The sequence below is a fragment of the Zalophus californianus genome, chromosome 6, assembly GCF_009762305.2.
Source record: "Zalophus californianus isolate mZalCal1 chromosome 6, mZalCal1.pri.v2, whole genome shotgun sequence".
NCBI lineage: Eukaryota > Metazoa > Chordata > Mammalia > Carnivora > Otariidae > Zalophus > Zalophus californianus.
In genome coordinates this window covers 76967217-76986778 of record NC_045600.1, presented here as the reverse complement: position 1 = coordinate 76986778, position 19562 = coordinate 76967217, and the positions used below count along the sequence as shown (strand labels likewise).

The 19562-nt window shown below is 41.2% G+C and overlaps 1 protein-coding gene across 6 annotated transcripts in view; it reads right to left on the bottom strand.

The window, feature by feature from the left end:
• FMN1 (formin 1) overlaps positions 1-19562 on the bottom strand; it is a 443362-nt gene that overhangs the window by 10827 nt on the left and 412973 nt on the right. For all 6 annotated transcript variants that reach the window (XR_003515832.2, XR_003515833.2, XR_003515834.2 and 3 more), the window contains one exon: positions 2815-2899. Coding sequence is in view for 2 of the 6 variants with exons in the window: in XM_027571393.2 (XP_027427194.2) it covers positions 2815-2899 (85 nt within the window). In the remaining 4 variants the exon portion in view is untranslated. The remainder of the gene's footprint in view (positions 1-2814; positions 2900-19562) is intronic.

Here is a 19562-nt window from a genome sequence, read left to right as displayed (position 1 = left end):
ATTCTTTGTTCTTAATTTTCATCTTCCTCAAACTTTGATAAATTTCTCCAAGTTTTGGTCTAGAATGATGAATAGAGTTGTACTCAATGCCCTAGAAATGAGAGTAAGTCTATCCTTCTTTCCTGAAATCCTGTTCCCTGCTCCTCCCAACCTGTTCCCCTTACTTTCCAAAAACAATGAATAACCAGCTAATCAATCAACGATATCCATCTAAAAGACTGACCTTTACCATGCGAGGCTGGTCTGTTCTCTTCCTCTGTGACAAAGGTCCTAACTTTGCAGTTACTCAAAGACTCCGCCTACCCCCATGCTCAGTCTACTAATGGAATTAGGGAATGCTTAAGAAATAGTTTCTGGGGAGTCTAGATAGGAAAAATCACTGTTTCCAAGCTGAATACATCTGCGTATGGTCAAGAGGGTGGAACTGAACAAAGGCTATGCAAAATGGAAGAGGAGCAGATTTAATCCATCCATGTAGCATGGAGGAAACTTCCATTTTACCATGGATGTTCGGCTCTGCTCTCCCTGAGCTTCCTGCCCAGGGATAGCCTTCTAAAGACAAAGGACATGAAAGGCCGCTGGCAAGTTATAAATACAGACAAGAAAATACAAAACAGAAGCATGGATCCTCACCATTTCTAGGACTTTAGAGAAATAAAATATTAAGCATAGTGAGAATGGGTGTATCCACTCTTTGAGTGAGCACATAAAAGGCTTTTAAAAAAGAAATGGAAGAGGTATACTCCTTTGCATGGAGCGGCCCCTTGTGAACAGAGCCTCAGCTGCTTGTGATCTCTGAGATGTGATGTACTGAGTTACTAAAGTGGCCTACATATAAACTCAAGCTGGTGATTTCTAAATATTTTTTAAAAATTCTATTTATTTGACAGAGAGAGACACAGTGAGAGAGGGAACACAAGCAGGGGGAGTGGGAGAGGGAGAAGCAGGCTTCCCGCGGAGCAGGGAGCCCGATGCGGGGCTCGATCCCAGGACCCTGGGATCATGACCTGAGCCGAAGGCAGATGCTTAACAACTGAGCCACCCAGGCGCCCCTCAAGCTGGTGATTTCTAAACACCTGAGTTTGGATCCCATCTCTGAGTTGTGAACTTGAATGAGGAATCAGTTTACGAGCTCTTCCTGAATTCCCACCCAAATAAACAACAACAAAAGAAACAACCCTATCAATTGAGGACTGCAACTGGGAGCTAGCTCACAGTGGAGGTCACCTATAAAAAATGCCACAGTAGGGGCGCCTGGGTGGTTCCGTCTTTAAGCATCTGCCTTCGGCTCAGGTCCTGATCCCAGGGTCCTGGGATCGAGCCCCGCATCGGGCTCCCTGCTCGGCGGGAAGCCTGCTTCTCCCTCTCCCACTCCCCCTGCTTGTGTTCCCTCTCTCGCTGTGTCTCTCTCTGTCAAATCTTAAAAAAAATAAATAAAAAATGCCACAGTAAATAAACCCACTGTTTCCCCTTTGTCTCCAGGGCTGAATCCATTCTGCGTCCCTGGAAATAAGATTTGGCCATAAAAGTTAGGATAGAGGCCCAAATAAGGCGGCTGGGGAAAGGGGTGTAGGCTGACCAACAAGGAAGACAAAAGTCAGGTTTGAACCCATTGCTACCGAAAATCATACAAGTGAATGTACTGAATACACCACTGAAGGGGCACAGAGGATGTGTCCCTTCAGGAGCTACGTGCACTAACTGCAGCTTTTCCTGCTCAAGCGGTAGTACCCCGACTTCTCCACATCTCACTCAACATTCGTTTAGCTGCTGATGGGGCTGTTATGAGAGACACCCTAACCAATCAACAGAAAAAAAAAAAAAAACAACTCACTTCACAACTTAAACCTCACTCAGATGGTCAAAAAGTTTAAAGAGCTGGCCAATGGTCCTCGTAACTCAAAAAGATAAAAATAAGTAGCTGTGGGATACCAGGGCACAGGGGAGGTAGGGTCTGAAAATCAAACTGAGGAGAGTGATACTCCCACTTACCACTCACTGCTGTTCTCTAGGGAAGTGCCAACCAATGCTGCCAAAATTTGTAATAACAAGAAAAACAGCCAACATTTTTAAGCTCTTATTATATGCCAGACACTTTCTATGTCTCTCCATTTCCTCAAAATCATCCTAAAGCAAAGGCAGTATTATTTTTCTCTTTTCCCAAAAGAAGCAAAGTAATTTCATGAAGGTTTTACAACTAGTAAGTGGCTAAGCTGGGATTTGAACCCCAACACTTTGGGTTCCTAGCCATTTAGCTATTCCGACTACTGTCTCTAACATATAGGTAGAGCTACATTGTGAACCTTCCTGAATGGGACTATGGACTTCCCACAGCTGGGAAGACCAACTAGCCTCCAAGTTTCTATCCTGGAGAGACGTCAGGGGATCAAGAGTCTGGGCTGGTTTCTGTCATTCATTTGTGAAGTGATCCTAGGTAGGCTGTATCTTTCTGCATCTCGGTTTTCCCAATTATCTAAAGAGTATAATCTCTACCCCTTTCTCAAATGCTCAACTATTTCGGGAGAAATATGCTTTGACATAAGGGGATGCTGGCCTGGGGTGTGGAAGGGTGTGAGATGGCAAGTGACTAAATTTGCTTGATCAGGAAATGATCTGTGTTGGGTTCGCTGGGAGAACACAGTAAGTCGTGTTTTGTTCCTCATTCCCTTCTTACTTAGGCTACTCTGGGATGGGAACTGAGAATCTGGATACTACTCATTCCTCTCAGTTTTATCCTTTAAATTCAGACACACTCCCGGATGCACCTCAGTTATAATGAAAAATCTTGAGGTTATGCTGAAACATGCATCTCACCAGACTAGCCGTCGGATTGATTTTCTTTGTCTCCACTTTCTTCTCTGATGTCAGTTTGCTGACTGATTCCTGAGCCATTTTTAATCTGAAATCGAAACAGGGAGTGGGTAGGGGAGAGGAGCAGGAGGGAGAGAGGGAGGGGCGGGGGAAGAGAGAGAGAGAGACCAGGTTAAACAGTATCCAAATGCTTTTGAATTAACCAACTGGCAGTTTGGAAATAAGGAATGGGTTCTCAGTGCCTTTAAATGATCAAATTTGAACTCTAATCAGATGTGAAGGCATGTTTTCTAGATGATCAAAACTGAATTTCCTTTGTTGGCCAAGGGATTCACCTAGACGACCCCAGGTGACCAATGCAGGAGCTTCTTCGGATCTATGGAATGCTAGGTGCACTCACTTTACTCTCAGTGAACACTTCAAGGCTCTCTGGCTTGTGATCCACTCAGTAGATAATATAGAGACAATTTTGAAAACTGAAGTTTTGAGGAAACATATGAAAACTACAAATATTAAAATATACCGATTCATGTCAATAAAGTAAAAAGGCAACCCACAAGATGGGAGACAATCTTTGTAAATCATACATCCAATATGGGACTTGTATTCAGAATATATGAAGAACCCTTATAACTGAAATAAAAAGACAAACTGCCCAGTGAGAAAACAGGCCAGAGATGATGTACAGAAGGCTAATAAGCCTATGAAAAGATGCTCAACATCATTAGTCATCAGGGCAATACTAATCAAAGCCACAAGATAACACTGCATAGGATGGCTGGAATTAAAAAGAAAGATAGTAACAAGTAGGTACAGAGGTGGATGAAATTGGAGCCTTCATACATTGCTGAGGGGATTATAAAATGGTGTAGTCACTTTGGCAGTGTCTCAAAATGTTAAGCATAGTTATGATATGACCCAGCAATTCCCAGCTAGGTATATGAATATATAGGCATATCCAAGAAAATGAGAATATATGTTCATACAAAAATTTTCATATGAATGTTTATAGCAACAATATTCATAATTGCCAAGAGAAGAAACAACAGAAATGGATAAACAAAATGTGGTTTATCCACACAGTGGAATATTACTGGGCCACGAAAAAGAATGAAGTGCTGATACACACTACAGCATGGAAGAACCTCGAAAATCCACATATCATATGATTGCATTTATAGGAAATGTTGAGAATAGGCAAATCTACAGAGATTGAAACTGGATGAACAACCAGAGGTTGGGGTGGGGGACAGGAGGGACTGACTGCTAAAGGGTAAAGGGGTTTCTCCTAGAATTAGGTAGTGGTGATGGTGGCACATCCTGATGAATATACTAAAAACCACGAAATTGCACACTTTAAATGGGCAAACTTTACAGTATATGAATTATAGCATCATATTTGCACATCCAATAGTTAGACAATATCAACTCTCATTGAGGACATGGGGAAATGGGAAGCGCCAAACAGTTCATTAGGGAGGAGTGTAGATTGGCAGAGCTGGCTTGGCAATATCAGGTGAAACTGAGAACATGCACACCCTATGAGCCATCAGTTCCTTCTAGAGAGAGAACAAGAAGAAACCTACGTATGTAGACACAGGGCTTTCTCTGGGGCAATATATGCAATAATGACAAATTGGAAACAACCTAATGATTATGATCCTTAGAATAACAGATAGATGTTAATAGCCAATAATACCAGCTAACATTTATTGGGTGCTTACTCAGTGCCAGGTACCGTTCTATCTGCTTTATTGGAATTCAACCATTTAATTCTCACCTGGCCTAGTGAGATGGAAATTTCCGATATTGCTATTTTATAGGTCCTAACCACCTTATAATGCTGCTTATATACTATGCTCATTTAATGGAATATGGTATAACTGTGAAAAGGAATGAACTAGATTTACAAACTCAACAATTACAGATATCAGAAACATGGTACTGAGAGAGTGAAGAATTCTGTAGAGTGATACACTGAGGAGGCCATCTAGCATGATGGTCAAGAGCTTGGGCTCCACCATTAATGGTGGGATTAATTGTTGGCCAGGCTGTGTGACCCTGGGCAAGTAACCTCTAATAATAATAGTGCTGCTCCATAGAGTCATTGAAAGGACTGAGACTATCTCTACTGCAGCTCCAGGCACAGCGTAATCACTCACTATATAGGTTTCCTACTGTTGTTACTGTGTATGTGGTACATATACAAACAGTATTCACAAAACAATATTGTTCATGGATGCGTGCATGTGCGTATAAACACACATACAAACACCTACCTATATTTATATTTATACAGAGACTGGAAAGATACTAGTTTTGTGATAGAGCTTATCACTAGAAAAAATGGAAGAAGAGATGGCATTGGGTCAAATAGAATTTCACTTTTATCTATAATACTTTGTTTTTTTATTATAAAATATTGAATATGTAGCAAAATGTTAACAGTTAATTCTAAGTGGTGGGAATATGGATGTGTTCTATTAACCTTTGTATGTTTCTTTATTTTCAAATTTTTTTCAAAAATACTTTTTAAATATTAAATAAAGATTTAGCAACCCAGACATTTAGAGAAAACACACATGCTTTTGCTTCAGGATCTCAAATGAAAATCTTTTGCTCAATATCAATCATATACTTGCTTAATATCAAAGAAGTAGCTGAGTGCCTTACTTCTTCACTTAGCTAATTTTACACAATTTACTTAAAATCCATGTTTAGTAATCCAATCTCCCTGCCCACATGCACAAGTTACAACGAATTCAACGTGCTGACTTGCGTATCAGAAACAAAATAAAAATGAGACAAAGATGAGTAATGATTTATATAACCTAAGAAATACATCTTCAGAGCTGCCTGGAGAATGGGCGCTTCTCAACACTGACAGAGGTCTGAGAGGATACACCACTGAATGTTTCTAAACGTTTCTGTTTGCAGCAATCACTATGACTATACCCACACAAGAAGAGAATGCACCCAAAGGATCAAATCCAGGTCAGACTACATCGGACCCTCTGACTATTAAGGGATCTGCAAACCAAGATGATGGTGCTCTGGATGAGGTCACAGTTTGTAGAATTGTCTCTTCTTGGCTTCTCTCTAGCAAGATGTGTTTTCAAAGAGCACATTTTATCAGTGACTGTTTAATCCCAATTCCAGTGAAATGGTTTGGAGTTACTATTGCCCCCCAGGCCTCCTTACTTTTAGGGAGCTTTTGGTGGGGGTCATCTTTTGCTTTAGTAGTTCCTTCCCCCTGAGGATTCTGGTCTCTTGTTTCGGAGTTGGTTTTGGACCATGCTCCTGCTCAGCACTGCCTTTCCCCAATTCCCACATCCCTCGGCAGCCCTGGAGCCACTCTCCATGTTCTCAGCACGTCAGAGTGATGCCAGTGGTTGGGGATGCGGAGACAGAGGGGAGGGGAGCCAACCTAAGGTCTTGTCCCCACAGCAAACATTTTGCTACTGGTCAGTGATGGCTCTGAAGGCTACAGGCAGTCACATACACACCCCAGACTTGCCAGGACACCTCTGATCCCAGTGACTCCACCCTACTCTTCCCCAAACATTCTCCTTCCATTTTATTATCTCCCTTTCACAAGGCGCTCTTAGAAGTAACAATAGGGTGGGGATAACGCACAGCTTGGTGGCACTGAACTTCGGCATCGGTGAGACTTGATTCTACCTCTCGCCAGTTATTAGAAGACTTGGAGCCACTTAATCAACATTTCTAAATTTCAGTTTCCTTATCTATAAAATGGAGGTTAATGTCAACCACACGGTATTACTGTGAAGATTAAATGAATTAATATATGCAAAACAGTTAGTATACCAGGTGTATAGCAAGTGGTCAATAAGGGGTAACCGTTATGGAATCTTCCATCACAGAGGTAAAGGAATTTCTTTAGAATGCATGACAAGAGTTTCTGACTACAAATGAAGTAAGTGGCGCTATTAGCAAAGTACTATCTTGCAGGAATATCATTAAGCAAACCATTTGAAAGCAAACCAAAGAATTCATTTTAACTTTTCAGACCTGAACACAGATTCTTAAAGTCGTATCTAGGGATGCCTGGGTGGCTCAGTCAGTTAAGTGTCTGCCTTCGGCTCAGGTCATGATCCCAGGGTCCTGGGATCTAGTCCTACATTGGGCTCCTTGCTCAGCGGGGAGCCTGCTTCTCCCTCTGCCTGCCACTCTCCCTTCTTGTACTCTCTCTCTCTCTTTAAAAAATAAAAAGAATTAAAAGCCATTATCTAGAAGCTGAACTTTGGTGTAGGTATGGCAAAAATTTCTCAACCAAATAAAATAAGAGAAGCTACAGGCATACCTTGGAGATATTGTGGGTTTAGTTCCAGACCACTGCAGTAAAGCCAGTATTGTAATAGAGTCAAATCAATTTTTTGGTTTCACAGTGCATATAAAAGTTATATTTACACTATACTTTCACCTATTGAGTGATAACATTATGTCTAAAAAATGTACATACCTTAATTAAAAAATACGTTATTGCTAAAACATGCTAACCGTTATCTGAGCTTTCAGAGAGTTGGAATCTTTGTGCTGGTGGAGGGTGTTGCCTTGATGTTGATGGCCACTGAGGGTTGGGATGGCTGTGTCAATTTCTTAAAATAAGACAACAGTAAAGCTTGGCAAATCAGTTGACTCTTCCTTTCACGAATAGTTTCTCACCAGCATGAGCTGCTGTTTGATAGCATTTGCCCACAGTAGAATTTCTTCCAAAATTAAAGTCAATCCTCCCAAACCCTGCTGCTGCTTTATCAACTAAGGTTATGTAATTTTCTAAATCCTTAGTTGTCATTTCATCAATCTTCACATAATTTTCTCCAAAAGTAGATTCCATCTCAAAAAACACTTTCTTTGCTCATCAGTAAAAAGCAACTCCTCTATTAAAACTTCATCATAAGATTGCGGCAATTCAGTGACATCTTCAGGCACCATTTCTAATTCTTGTTCTCTTGCTTTTTCTACCATATCTGCACTTATTTCCTCCACTGAAGTCTTTTTTTTTTTTTAAAGATTTTATTTATTTGACAGAGAGAGACACAGCGAGAGAGGGAACACAAGCAGGGGGAGTGGGAGAGGGAAAGCAGGCTTCCCGTGGAGCAGGGAGCCTGATGTGGGGCTCGATCCCAGGACCCTGGGATCAAGACCTGAGCCGAAGGCAGATGTTTAATGACTGAGCCACCCAGGCGCCCCTCCTCCACTTAAGTCTTGAACCCTCAAAGTCATCCATGAAGGTTGGAATCAACTTCTTCCAAACTCCTGTTAATGTTGGTATTTTGATCTCTTCCCATGAATCACATATATTCCTAATGGGATCTAGAATGGTGAACCCTTTCCAGAAGGTTTTCAACTCACTTTGCCCAGATCCATCAGCGGAATCACTGTCTATGGCAGCTATAGTCTTATGAAATGTATTTCTTAAATAACAAGACTTGAAAATCAAAATTACTCCTTGATCCATGGGTTGCAGAGTGGATACTGCCTTAGCAGGAGTGAAAACAACATTCATCTCATTGTATAGCTCCAACAGAGTTCTTGGGTGACCAGATGCATTGTCAATGAGCAGTCATATTTTGAAAGGAATCTTTTTCCTGAACAATAGGTCTCAACAGCAGGCATAAAATATTCATTAAACCCTGTTGTAAACAGATGTGCCATCATCCAGGCTTTGTTGTTCCATTTATAGAGTACAGGTGGAGTAGATAGAGCATAATTCTTAAAGGTCCTAGGGCTTTCAGAATGTTAAGTGAACAGTGGCTTTAACTTCAAGTCACCAGTGGCATTAGCCCCCAACAAGAGAGTCAGTTTCTCCTTTGAAGCTTTGAAGCCAGGCATTGGCTTTCCCTCTCAAGCTATGAAAGTCCTAGATGGCATGTTTTTCCAACAGAAGACTGTTTTATCTACAATGAAAATTTGTTGTTTAGTGTAGCCACCTTTATTAATGATCTTAGCTAGCTCTTCTAGATAACTTGCTATCCCTTCCACATCAGCACTTGCTGCTTCACCTTATCCTTTTATGTTATGGAAATGGTGTCTTTCCTGAAACCTGCCAGCTTCCAAATTTTCTTCTGTAGATCCCTCACCTCTTTCAGCCCTCATAGAATTGAAGAGAGTTAGGGTCTTGCCCTGGATTAGACTTTGACTTAGGGAGTGTTGTGACTGGTTTGGTCTTCTGTCCATACCACTCAGACTTTCTCCATATCAGCAATAAGGCTATTTCACTTTCTTATCATTCATGTGTTCACTGGAGTAGCATTTTAAATTTCCTACAAGAGCTTTTCCTTTGCATTCACAGCTTGGCTATTTGGTGCAAGAGGCCTAGCTTTTGGCCTATCTTGGCTTTTGACATGCCTTCTTCGCTAAGCTTAATCATTTCTAGCTTTTGATTTAAAGTGAGAGATGTGTGTGTGTGACTCTTCCTTTCGCTTGAACACCTAGAGGTCATGGTAGGGTTATTAATTAGCCTACTTTCAATATTGTTGTGTCTCAGGGAATAGGGAGGCCTGAGGAGAGAGAGGGAGATGAGGGAAGAGCTGTTTGGTAGAGTAATCAGAACACACACAACATTTATTAAGTTCACCATCTAATATGGGCATGGTCTGTGGCACCCAGAACAGTTACAATAGTAACATCAAAGATCACTGATCACAGATTACCATAACAAATATAATAGAAATGAAAAAGTTCAAAATGTGAGAAATACCAAAATGTGACACAGAGACGTGAAGTGAGCAAATGCTGTTGGAAAAATGGCACCCACAGACTTGTTATTATGATGCAGGGTTGTCAGGAGCCCTCGATTTGTAAAAACACGGTGTCTGTGAGGTGAAATAAATTATAATAAAACAAGGTGTTCCTGTATTAAAACTTCAAGACAAAGGCTGCATTTGTTCCCTCACATTTCTCTTCTTTACTTCCTGGAGGTAATAAGTATAGATAAAATTTAAATTTCAAATATTAAAGAACTTCTGAGTAAGCATATTTTTTCACATTAACTTTCTTTTTCTGATCACCAGAATATTTGTTCCTTATAGAAAAATACATTCAAAAACTGTATTTTCAATTTACTATATATTTAAAAATATAAAGTTAGGCTCACTGGAAAGTTTAATATTTTTCTAAGATATTTAATATGCCAAGACCTAATTGGGCCAGATAATGAAAATTGTCACAGGCAAAGCTCTCAGCAAGGTTGTAGGTCCACGAGGGTAGAGATGATAGCTATATTTTACTGCAGAACCCCCAGCCCTTGATATGGTACCTGGCATGGATATAAGTGCCATAAATGAATGGAAACCCATAGAACAAAGCTGGGGGGAAAAATCCTTTACTTTCCCCAAATACTGTTCCCTTGATCTTCTTGAAAATGCAGAGCCCATGATATGTTGCAAGGGCATTGCAGTGACATGGGGCCAACAGCTCTGCTGTCACTGGCTTGAAATTCTGAGTTTTTCAACAAGGGGCTCCACATATTAAGTAGTTGGTCCTGCCTAAGACTTTCTAGGACATTTAAAGTCATTTTATTAACGAAGTGGAATATTTTTCAACCTTTTTTTCCCCCAGGGCACACTATTACATAAAGAAAGGTAAATTTGGTTGGAGAGGGTTGGTACCTCCCCTAGAGGGATCACTCATCTCACTGAGCTGTGATCATTTTCATGCCCCACCTTGCCCTTTTACACTGGATTGGAGCTTCTCTAAAGCTTTTCTAAAGCTCCAGTCGGATGTCACTGCCTGTCTTTCCTTGGCATTTTGCACAGTGCCTGGCATATAGTAGGTGACCAACAAATACTGAATAAATGCATGACTAAGTGATTACTCTCTAAACTGTAAAAGCTCCGGCAGCAGGAAAGGTTTGGGGAAAATATTCAAGTCCATTAGGGCCCACTCAAGTAGAAAGTCCCTTCATGTCACCTGAAAAAAACATCGCCAAAGCTTAAGACTGATCCTGCAAGATATCAACCAGCAAATTCTCACTAGATTTGCTATAGGTCTTTGGCGTTAAAGCCCACCTCACTTTTAGAGGGCAAGGTGTTTGTCAGCCGCTTTTGTATCATACCTCTGATAAGAAATAAGCACTTCAATATCCCGACAATCTGGCCATGTTATGTACTATGGGATGACAGAGCATATAGGTAGGTCTTCAAAACTGCTTTGACCTGGTGAGTCAGTCCATCTGTCTTTCAGACGGTCTCCAAAACCTGTGGGCACCATGTCATACTCCTACTGAAGGAGCCACAGGAGCCGCTGCCATGGAGCCTATGAAATGGACTCCGAATCGGCGTTTTGGAAATTACGTGGGCAGAGACTGCAACGCAGAGGTCTGCACTGTGATCAACTTCAGAGGGCTTTAAATAAATTTAGATGCAGTTTTCAGTCAGCCTCAGGAGGCTTAAGTAAGTTTGAATTCAGTCACTGCCGTTTGTACACGAGAGACTTCACATACGAAGTCAGTGTTCTGACCTCTCTCACACGATTGGAAGGTATGGCAACATCGAGTGACATTTCGACACAGCTACCTCTGTTTGTGGCACTTCCTGTCACTCCCTGGCGTCCGGCAGTCCTGGGGGTCAGGCAGGGCCATCGATCAGCTTGTCCACACAGATGGCTTTCTCACACCCAGGGCACTCCACTCACCGTTGCTGCCTGCCCGAACTCTCGAAGCTTCAAAGTTTTGGCTGGGAGACTTGCTGGAAGGCTAGTGTGACAGTCCCGGAGTAAAGGGATGAGAGCCCAGACTACTGAAATAGTCTTCTAATCGATCTAGTTCCTTCCCTCCATCCCACTGAGGAGTGGGGTCTCAATCAGTAATGCATGATCCTGAGTATGCTACTTCCCTTCTAGAAAACTTTCAGTGAGTCTCCATCAACTAGAGCCAGGGTTAGCAAAGGGTTTCTGCAGTGTGCCACATAGTAAATATTTGAAGTGTGTGTGTGTGTGTGTGTGTGTGTGTGTGTGTGTGTGTTTGTTTTTTGTTTTTTGTTTTTTTTTGGTAAGACAAGTTACTCTATTTTTCTTTAATATCTGAATTGCAGCTGTATCCCAGACAATTCTAATATAGATGATTTGGGCTATACAGGCTGTACATTTAAGATCTATAAATATCATCAAATTGCTGATTGTAAGGGTATATTGCCTTAAAAGTAGAGGTCATCCAGTTTTAAGGTTGATCTATAAAATGGAAAATAATGCAGAGCAGTTAAGATCCTTTTAAAGATTGTGAACAGGAATTAGTACTGATTTTCTACAGTTTTTTTCTAAGCATTTTCATTATTTTATTATTATTATTATTTTTATTATGCTACATGAATTTCAGGTGTACAACACAGTGTTCCAACATCTCTATTAATTACACTGTGCTCCCCACAAGTGTAGCTATCATCTGTCACCATAGGACGCTATTATAATATCATTGATTATATTCCTTATGCTGTGCCTTTTATTGCTGTGACCTATTCACTTCATAAGTGGAAGCCTGTATCTTCCCCTCCCCTTAACGCATTTTGCCCATCCCCCCATTCCCTCTCCCCTTTTGGGCTATATGATCTCTGCGACTACTCAACTCTGCTGTTGTAGTGTGGAAGGAACCATAAAAAAAAATAGATGAATGAATAGCAGTGCAATGCTGTGTTCTCACAAACCTTACTTACAAAAACTGGTAGTGTGCCAAATTTGGCCCATAGGCCATAGTGTGCTAACCCCTGAACTACTGTATAGGATTCAAGTTCCCTACCCTGGCAATCAAAGTTCCCCCTGTTCTAAACTAAGTTTCCTTGTCTATCTTACTTTTTCAGACACAGATCTGGTTTTATATTTTCCTTGGACAAATCACTTAACCCTCTGAGCCTCAACTCTGTTAAAAGCAGGAGTAATACCACACCTGCTTAACACCACTGCTGTGAACAGTGCAGAACGTATTGTATACGATTACTTATCAAATACCCTTTCCTTCCCCTCCCTCATGGGCTCCTGGTCCCAGGCAAACTATTCGCTGCTCCTTGCAGCAAGCTTTTCTCGCCTTGGCATGTTGCTCTTACTGGTCCCTCAATGACTTTCTTATTCATTTCCATGAGTTCAAATTCTTCCCATTCTTTTGCTCTCAGCTTAAGTGCCGAAGTCATGAAAGCTTCCTTCATCTCTCTTAGCCAGAAGTAATTGCTCTTTTCTCAAGTGAAAGAGCACTTTGCATCTCTCTTCAGGCACTTAAGAACTTTTCATCTTAGGACGGATAGGTGTCTGATTTCCCTTAAACCACGGGAACCACTTGAGGACAATGGTCATGCTTTGTGCTTATCTGGGTCTCCTCCCTGTTCTGACATTAAGCGCTGTGCCATGCACAAGTCAGTTGTTAGCAAATATCTACGTGACAAATGATTGGCCCACCTTAACAAGTCTAAATGTTTAGTAAATACCCAGAGTTGTAGAATAATTAGCTTTTATGTTTATCCTTTGCGGGGGTGGGGGGGTGTGGGTGTGGGGGGGTGGGTGTGGGGGGGTGGAGTAAAAACGTTGACAAATCTAGTTCTAGTTACTGATGAGCTGATAGAGTCCTGAACAAGCAAAAAGAAAGGGCGTTCAAGGCCACCCAAATGTGCTAAAATTTATACATGTAAACTTATGTATACATTCCAGGATTCCTAAAAGTACCCACATGACATCCTCCAAAAGAAGACTGAGGCTCAGAGAGGTTAATACAACTTTCTCTGAGTCTGGAATTTGCTTCTCTCACTTAGGAGGTAAGAGCTTTTCTGTTTAGTTAAAGAGAACTGGTTAGATAGTTGCTAGCCACCTACATGCTCTATCTCCCCCTTAGCTCCATTGTGTATGGACCTGGTTTTTGGTTCTGGCCTAGGTGTTGGTTCTACTTTTGTTTTTGGTCTAAATATTTACTCTAGAAAATCATACCTAGTTCCTCATGATTACCCACAGGCAAATACCTAGACTTGATCTCAAAGTTCCATGGCACTCCCTCCAAAAAACAAAAAAAAAAAAACCCCAAAAAAACCCTGAAATATAGGGGAAAAAATCAGACAAAGAAGTTACAGAAGGAAAATAACTATTCTTAATTCATAAATGCCTCAGTAAAATTGACTATTAAAACGCTTATCTTTTTTCTTTCTTATTATAATGAATCCCCAAAGAGTTATTGAGGGTCCTGGTAAATTTCAAATGCTGCCAAAAACTACTGAGGAAAGATGCAACTATGAAACGGGACCAGGACCCATGTCTTCTGAGGTTCCTGCTTTGTCCTTACTCTATGGATGTGATCTGCAAACTTGGTTTCATATTAGAACTATCTGGGGAGGGAAGTCTGCTTCTGCTTAGAATGTAGAAGTGTCACAGAACATCATTCCCTTCTATCACTGAAAAGAGATGGATAATCTACAAAATCATACTATTTTTTTCACCCATCAGAAATCTGGGCTCACAAGGCAGCTAAGTGCAATACAAAGAGTGACATGCCTTTCCATTCACAGGCTTGGGTTCCCCACTATCGCAAACGCATTTTCTGGGAGAGTTTAAAACTGGGTATATACGTTGGGCTTTCTACAGGCTGGTTTGTATGCCCACAGCTAAATCAAACGAAGTCAGGACCCAGCCATCGATGAGACTGAAGGAGGACAATGTCTTTATTCTTTTGACATCCAGCATTTCATTGGTTCATAGTATACAAGGCAGAAAATATTGAAATCATCATGCAGTTTATAATAACAGAAGTGCTTTCATTTATGGCCACAGGAATTGAGCACACCAGCCAATCAGGAGCTAAGTGAGAAATCCAGGAGGTGGGCTGTTTTATACTCCTTTCACTATGGGAAGACCAATACTTTAGAGCAGTGTTTTCAAACTGTCTTCCAAAAAGCCTTAACATTTAGCAAAGGTGCCTCAGGGAGAGGAGGAAGATTTAGGGGATCCTCTAGATCCCAACATCTGCAAACTCTGCTTCATCTAGAAAAGCTTCATTTTTTGTTTTGTATATGGGGGTTTCATGTGTGTTTTCATTTGGACAAAAAGAGCTCAATCTAAAAAAATAGAAAACCCCAGTGTACGACTTCAACAGAACCTATCAAAGCCTCTCGGGGGAAAGAGAAAAAAAAAAAAAGAACAACCTTCTCTCTAGAAGAATGAGCTAACAGAAGTCTTCTTCCTAAAGAACTGTCCAGGAACATGCTTGTTACTTTCCAGCTATGTTCTAAGGTGGTGTGATCAACAGTATCTGACAAATACTCACAGATAGGAACTGTGGGGAAAGATCCAGATGAGCTGAAATGCGGGGAAAAATAAGAGCCACTGGGCCACCCACTGAGTTCTTTTTCATAAAGGTAGGAGTTACCTCACATTTCAGTATGGTTCATCTTTTTTAATGGTCTTGCTTACAATTTTGCTTGATCTTCCTGATTTCAGTTCTATTCTACTCTCTAATTTCTATTTGCTTTCTTTGCTTTTAAAACCCAGAATGAAAATGAAATGGATCCATCTAATTACACCCTGCCTAATGTTCCTCCCAGTTTAATTCTGTGACTACAATTAATGTTTTATTTTTTTTAAATTTTTTTTTTTTTGGTCATCTGCTCTTTCCTGTTCCAAATAACTGTCTGAATTGTAACAAGACTGTCAACTTATTAACTTTTGAATAGCAAGTATGAGGCTAGGGTATATGTATATATATGTGTATATATATATATATATATACACATATATATATTTTTTACTTGAAAGATGATTTTATCATTTTGTTTTATACTTTCAGGCATAGAATTTAATGATTCATCCCTTACATATAACACTCAGTGCTCATCACAACTGCCCTCCTTAATCCCCATCACCTATTTAACCCATCTCCCACTCACCTCCCCTCTGGTAACCATCAGTTTGTTCTCAATAGTGAAGAGTCTGTTTCTTGGTTTGCCTCTCTTTTTTCCCATGTTCATTTGTTTTGTTTCTTAAATTCCACATATAAGTGAAATCATATGGTGTCTGTCTTTCTCTGGCTGACTTATTTTGCTTAGCATAATACTCTCTAGCTTCATCCACATCATTGCAAATGTCAAGATTTCATTCTTTTTATATGGCTGAGTTATATTCCACTTTATCCACTCATCAGTCATTGGGCACTTGGGCTCTTTCCATAATTTGGCTATTGTTGGTAATGCTGCTATAAACATTGGGGTGCATGTATTCCTTTGTAAAATACCTAGTAGTACAATTGATAGATCAGAGGGTAGTTTTCTTTTTAATTTTTTGAGGAAACTTCATACTGTTCCAGAGTGGCTGCACCAGGTTTGCATTCCCACCAGCAGTGCAAGACGGGTCCTTTTCGTCCTCAGTCTCACCAACACTTGCTGTTTCCTATGTTGTTAATTTTAGTCATTTTGACAGGTGTGAGGTGATATCACATTGTAGTTTTGATTTGTATTTCCCTGATGATGAGTGACATTGAGCATCCTTTCATGTGTCTATTGGCTATCTATGTGTCTTCTTTGGGAAAATGTCTACTCATGTCTTCTGCCCTTTTTTTAAACTGGAATATTTGTTTTTTGGGCTAGGTCATATATTTTTTAAAAGATTTTATTTATTTATTTGAGAGCGAGCGAGGGCATGAGCAGGGGAGAGAGGGAGAAACAGACTCTCCCGTGGAGCAGGGAGCCTGACTCGGGGCTCGATCCCAGGGTCCTGGGATCACGACCTGAGCTGAAGGCAGATGCCCAACTGACTGACTCACCTAGGCACTTTTTTAAATGAAAAAAGTCATGCAGGCATTTAATTGGTATCTGGATATGATTGATCTCAAATCATGGCTCAGCTTGTGGTCTGTACTCTAAACAATGGGGTTAATTTTAGAGTTTAAAAATGAGGAAATGTTGGGGCACCTGGGTGGCTCAGTTGGTTAAGAATCCAACTCTTGATTTCAGCTCAGATCATGATCTCAGGGTTCCATGCTTAGTGTGGAGTCTGCTGGAGACTCTCTCTCCCTTTCCCTCTGCCCCTCCCACTCATGCTCTCTCTCAAATAAATAAATCTTTTACAAAAATGAGTAAATGTTCTGGAAAAGCAAAACTATAGAAATAGTAAAAGGCTCAGTGGTTGCCGGGTTTTGCGGGGGGAGGATGAATAGATGGAGCACAGATTTTTAGGGCAGTAAAATACTCTGTATGATATTATAATGAAGGATATATGTCATTATACATTTATCCAAATCTAGAGAAAGTACACCAACAGTGAACCCTATAGTAAACAATGGACTTTGGGTGATTATAATGTGTCAATATAGGTTCATCAGATGTAAAAATGGACCATCTTGGTGAGGAACATTGATAAAGGGCGAGGCTGAGCATGTGTGGATGTAGGGGGATTATGGGAAATCTCTGTACTTCCAATTCTGCTGTGAATATAAAAGTGTTCTAAAAAAAAGTCTTAAAGGCGGAGCAAGATGGCGGAGGAGTAAGAGACCTGGATTTCATCTGGACGCAGGAATTCAGCTGAATAGGGATCAAACCATTCTCAACACCTACGAACTCAACAGGAGACCGAAGAAGAGAGTAGTAACAACTCTCTGAACAGAGAAGCGACCACTTACTGGAAGGTAGGACATGCGGAGAAGTAGATCGGAGGCAATATTCGGGAGGATAGACGGCGGGAGAGGGGGCCTCTGTCAGCTGCTACCGGCAGGTGATAGAGCCGCGGGGCACAAAATTGGAACTTTTAAAAGCCGGCTCCGCTGAGGGACGTCACTCCACTGGCTAAGCAGGGGGTGGAACCCTCACAGGACAGTGTGGTCTCAGGACCCTTGGAGTCAAGAAAGACCGGGGGTGCCTGAGTGCAGCAGAGCTCCCAGGTATCGGAGCGGGGAAGCCGGCTGCAGAGATGGAGCCGAGGCGCGGGCTCTCAGCTCGGGGTTGCCATAAACTGTGATCCGCGGCACAGTCGGGCCACTGCTCCTCCAGCAGGGACCCAACAAGCGGCAGATGCGGGGAGACTCCCCTTCCTCCCCCAGGAAGGAGCGGTGCGGGAGCACACCGCAGGGATCTGCTCGGTTTGGAGACTCCACACGGGGTCGGGAGCCAGAGATAGAAACGCTCGGGCACAGGCTGGGTGAGCACGGAGTGCGGCCAGAGACTAGGGAGACAGGAGTGACTGCTTTTCTCTGGGGGCGCACTAAGGAGCGGGGCCTGGAGTTCTCGGCTCCTCTGGGCGGAGATTGGGAGGCCACCATTTTCACTCTGGTCCTCCAAAGCTGTACCGAGAGCTTGCACGGAACAAAAGCTCCCAAGAGCAAACCCGAGCCGACTGCTTACCCTGGACCAACAAGGGCGGGGCAATTCCGCCTCCGGCAAAGACATTTGGGAACCACAGCAACAGGCCCCTCCCCCAGAAGATCAGCACGAACAGCCAGCAAGCCAAGACCAAGTTTACCGATCCCGGAGAACAGGAGAACTCCAGCGCAAGGGGAATACCGCACACAGAATTCATGGCTTTTTTACCATGATTCATTAGTTTTTCAAAGTTAATTTTTTTAATTGTTTTTTTTTTGAATTTTTCTTTTTCCCCTTTTCAACCAACATCTTATCAATCCCTTTTTAAAATTTTTTTTTATTTTTCTTTTTTAGAGTCATATTTTATCCCTTCATAGTAGTTACCCTTATTTTTGGCATATATATAAGTTGTTCTCTCTAAAATTTTGAGATACAGTTTCTTCTAACAGATCAAAATATACCCTAAATCACTAGTGTATGGCTTTATTCTAGTGTCCTGCCTGATCACATTCTCTCCCCCTTTTTTTTTAAATCTTCATTCTTTTTTCAAACAACTTCTTATCTTATCAATTCCTTTTATAAAATCTTTTATAATTTTCATCTTTACAGTCATCTTGCATCCCTTCATTGTATCAACCCTTATTTTGTACATATATAAGTCTTTCTTCCTTTAAAATTTTAGGAGGCACTTTCTTCTAACAGACCAAAATATGCCCAAAATCCAGTGTGTGGCACTGATCTATGCACTAGCCTGATCATATTTGATCATATTCTGTTTTTTTCTTTTGTTCTGTTTTTGTTGGTTTTTATCTTTTTCTTTTTCTTTTTTTCCTCTTTCTTTTTTCTTTCTTTCCCTTTCTTTCCCCCTGGTTTCAGGTCTTTTCTGAATTGTATACAGTATATTTGCTGGGGACGTTGTTAACCTGTTAGCATTTTGGTCTCTCATTCATCTATTCTCCTCTGGACAAAATGGCAAGACGAAAAAAATCACCTCAGCAAAAAGAACAAGGGGTAGTACCGTCTGCCAGGGACCTACTCATTACGGATATTAGTACGATGTCGGACCTAGAGTTCAGAATCATGACTTTAAAGATACTAGCTGGGCTTGAAAAAAGTGTGGAAGTTATTAGAGAAACCCTTTCTGGAGAAATACAAGAACTAAAATCTAACCAAGTTGAAATCAAAAAGGCTATTGAGGTGCAATCAAAAATGGGGGCACTAATTGCTAGGATAAATGAGGCACAAGAGAGAATCAGCGATATAGAAGACCAAATGATGGAAAATAAAGAGGCTGAGAAAAAGAGAGATAAACAACTACAGGATCACGAGGGCAGAATTCGAGAGATAAGCGATACGATAAGAGGAAACAACATTAGAATAATTGGGATCCCAGAAGAAGAAGAAAGAGAGGGAGGGGCAGAAGGTATATTGGAGCAAATAATAGCAGAGAACTTCCCTAATGTGGGGAAGGAAACA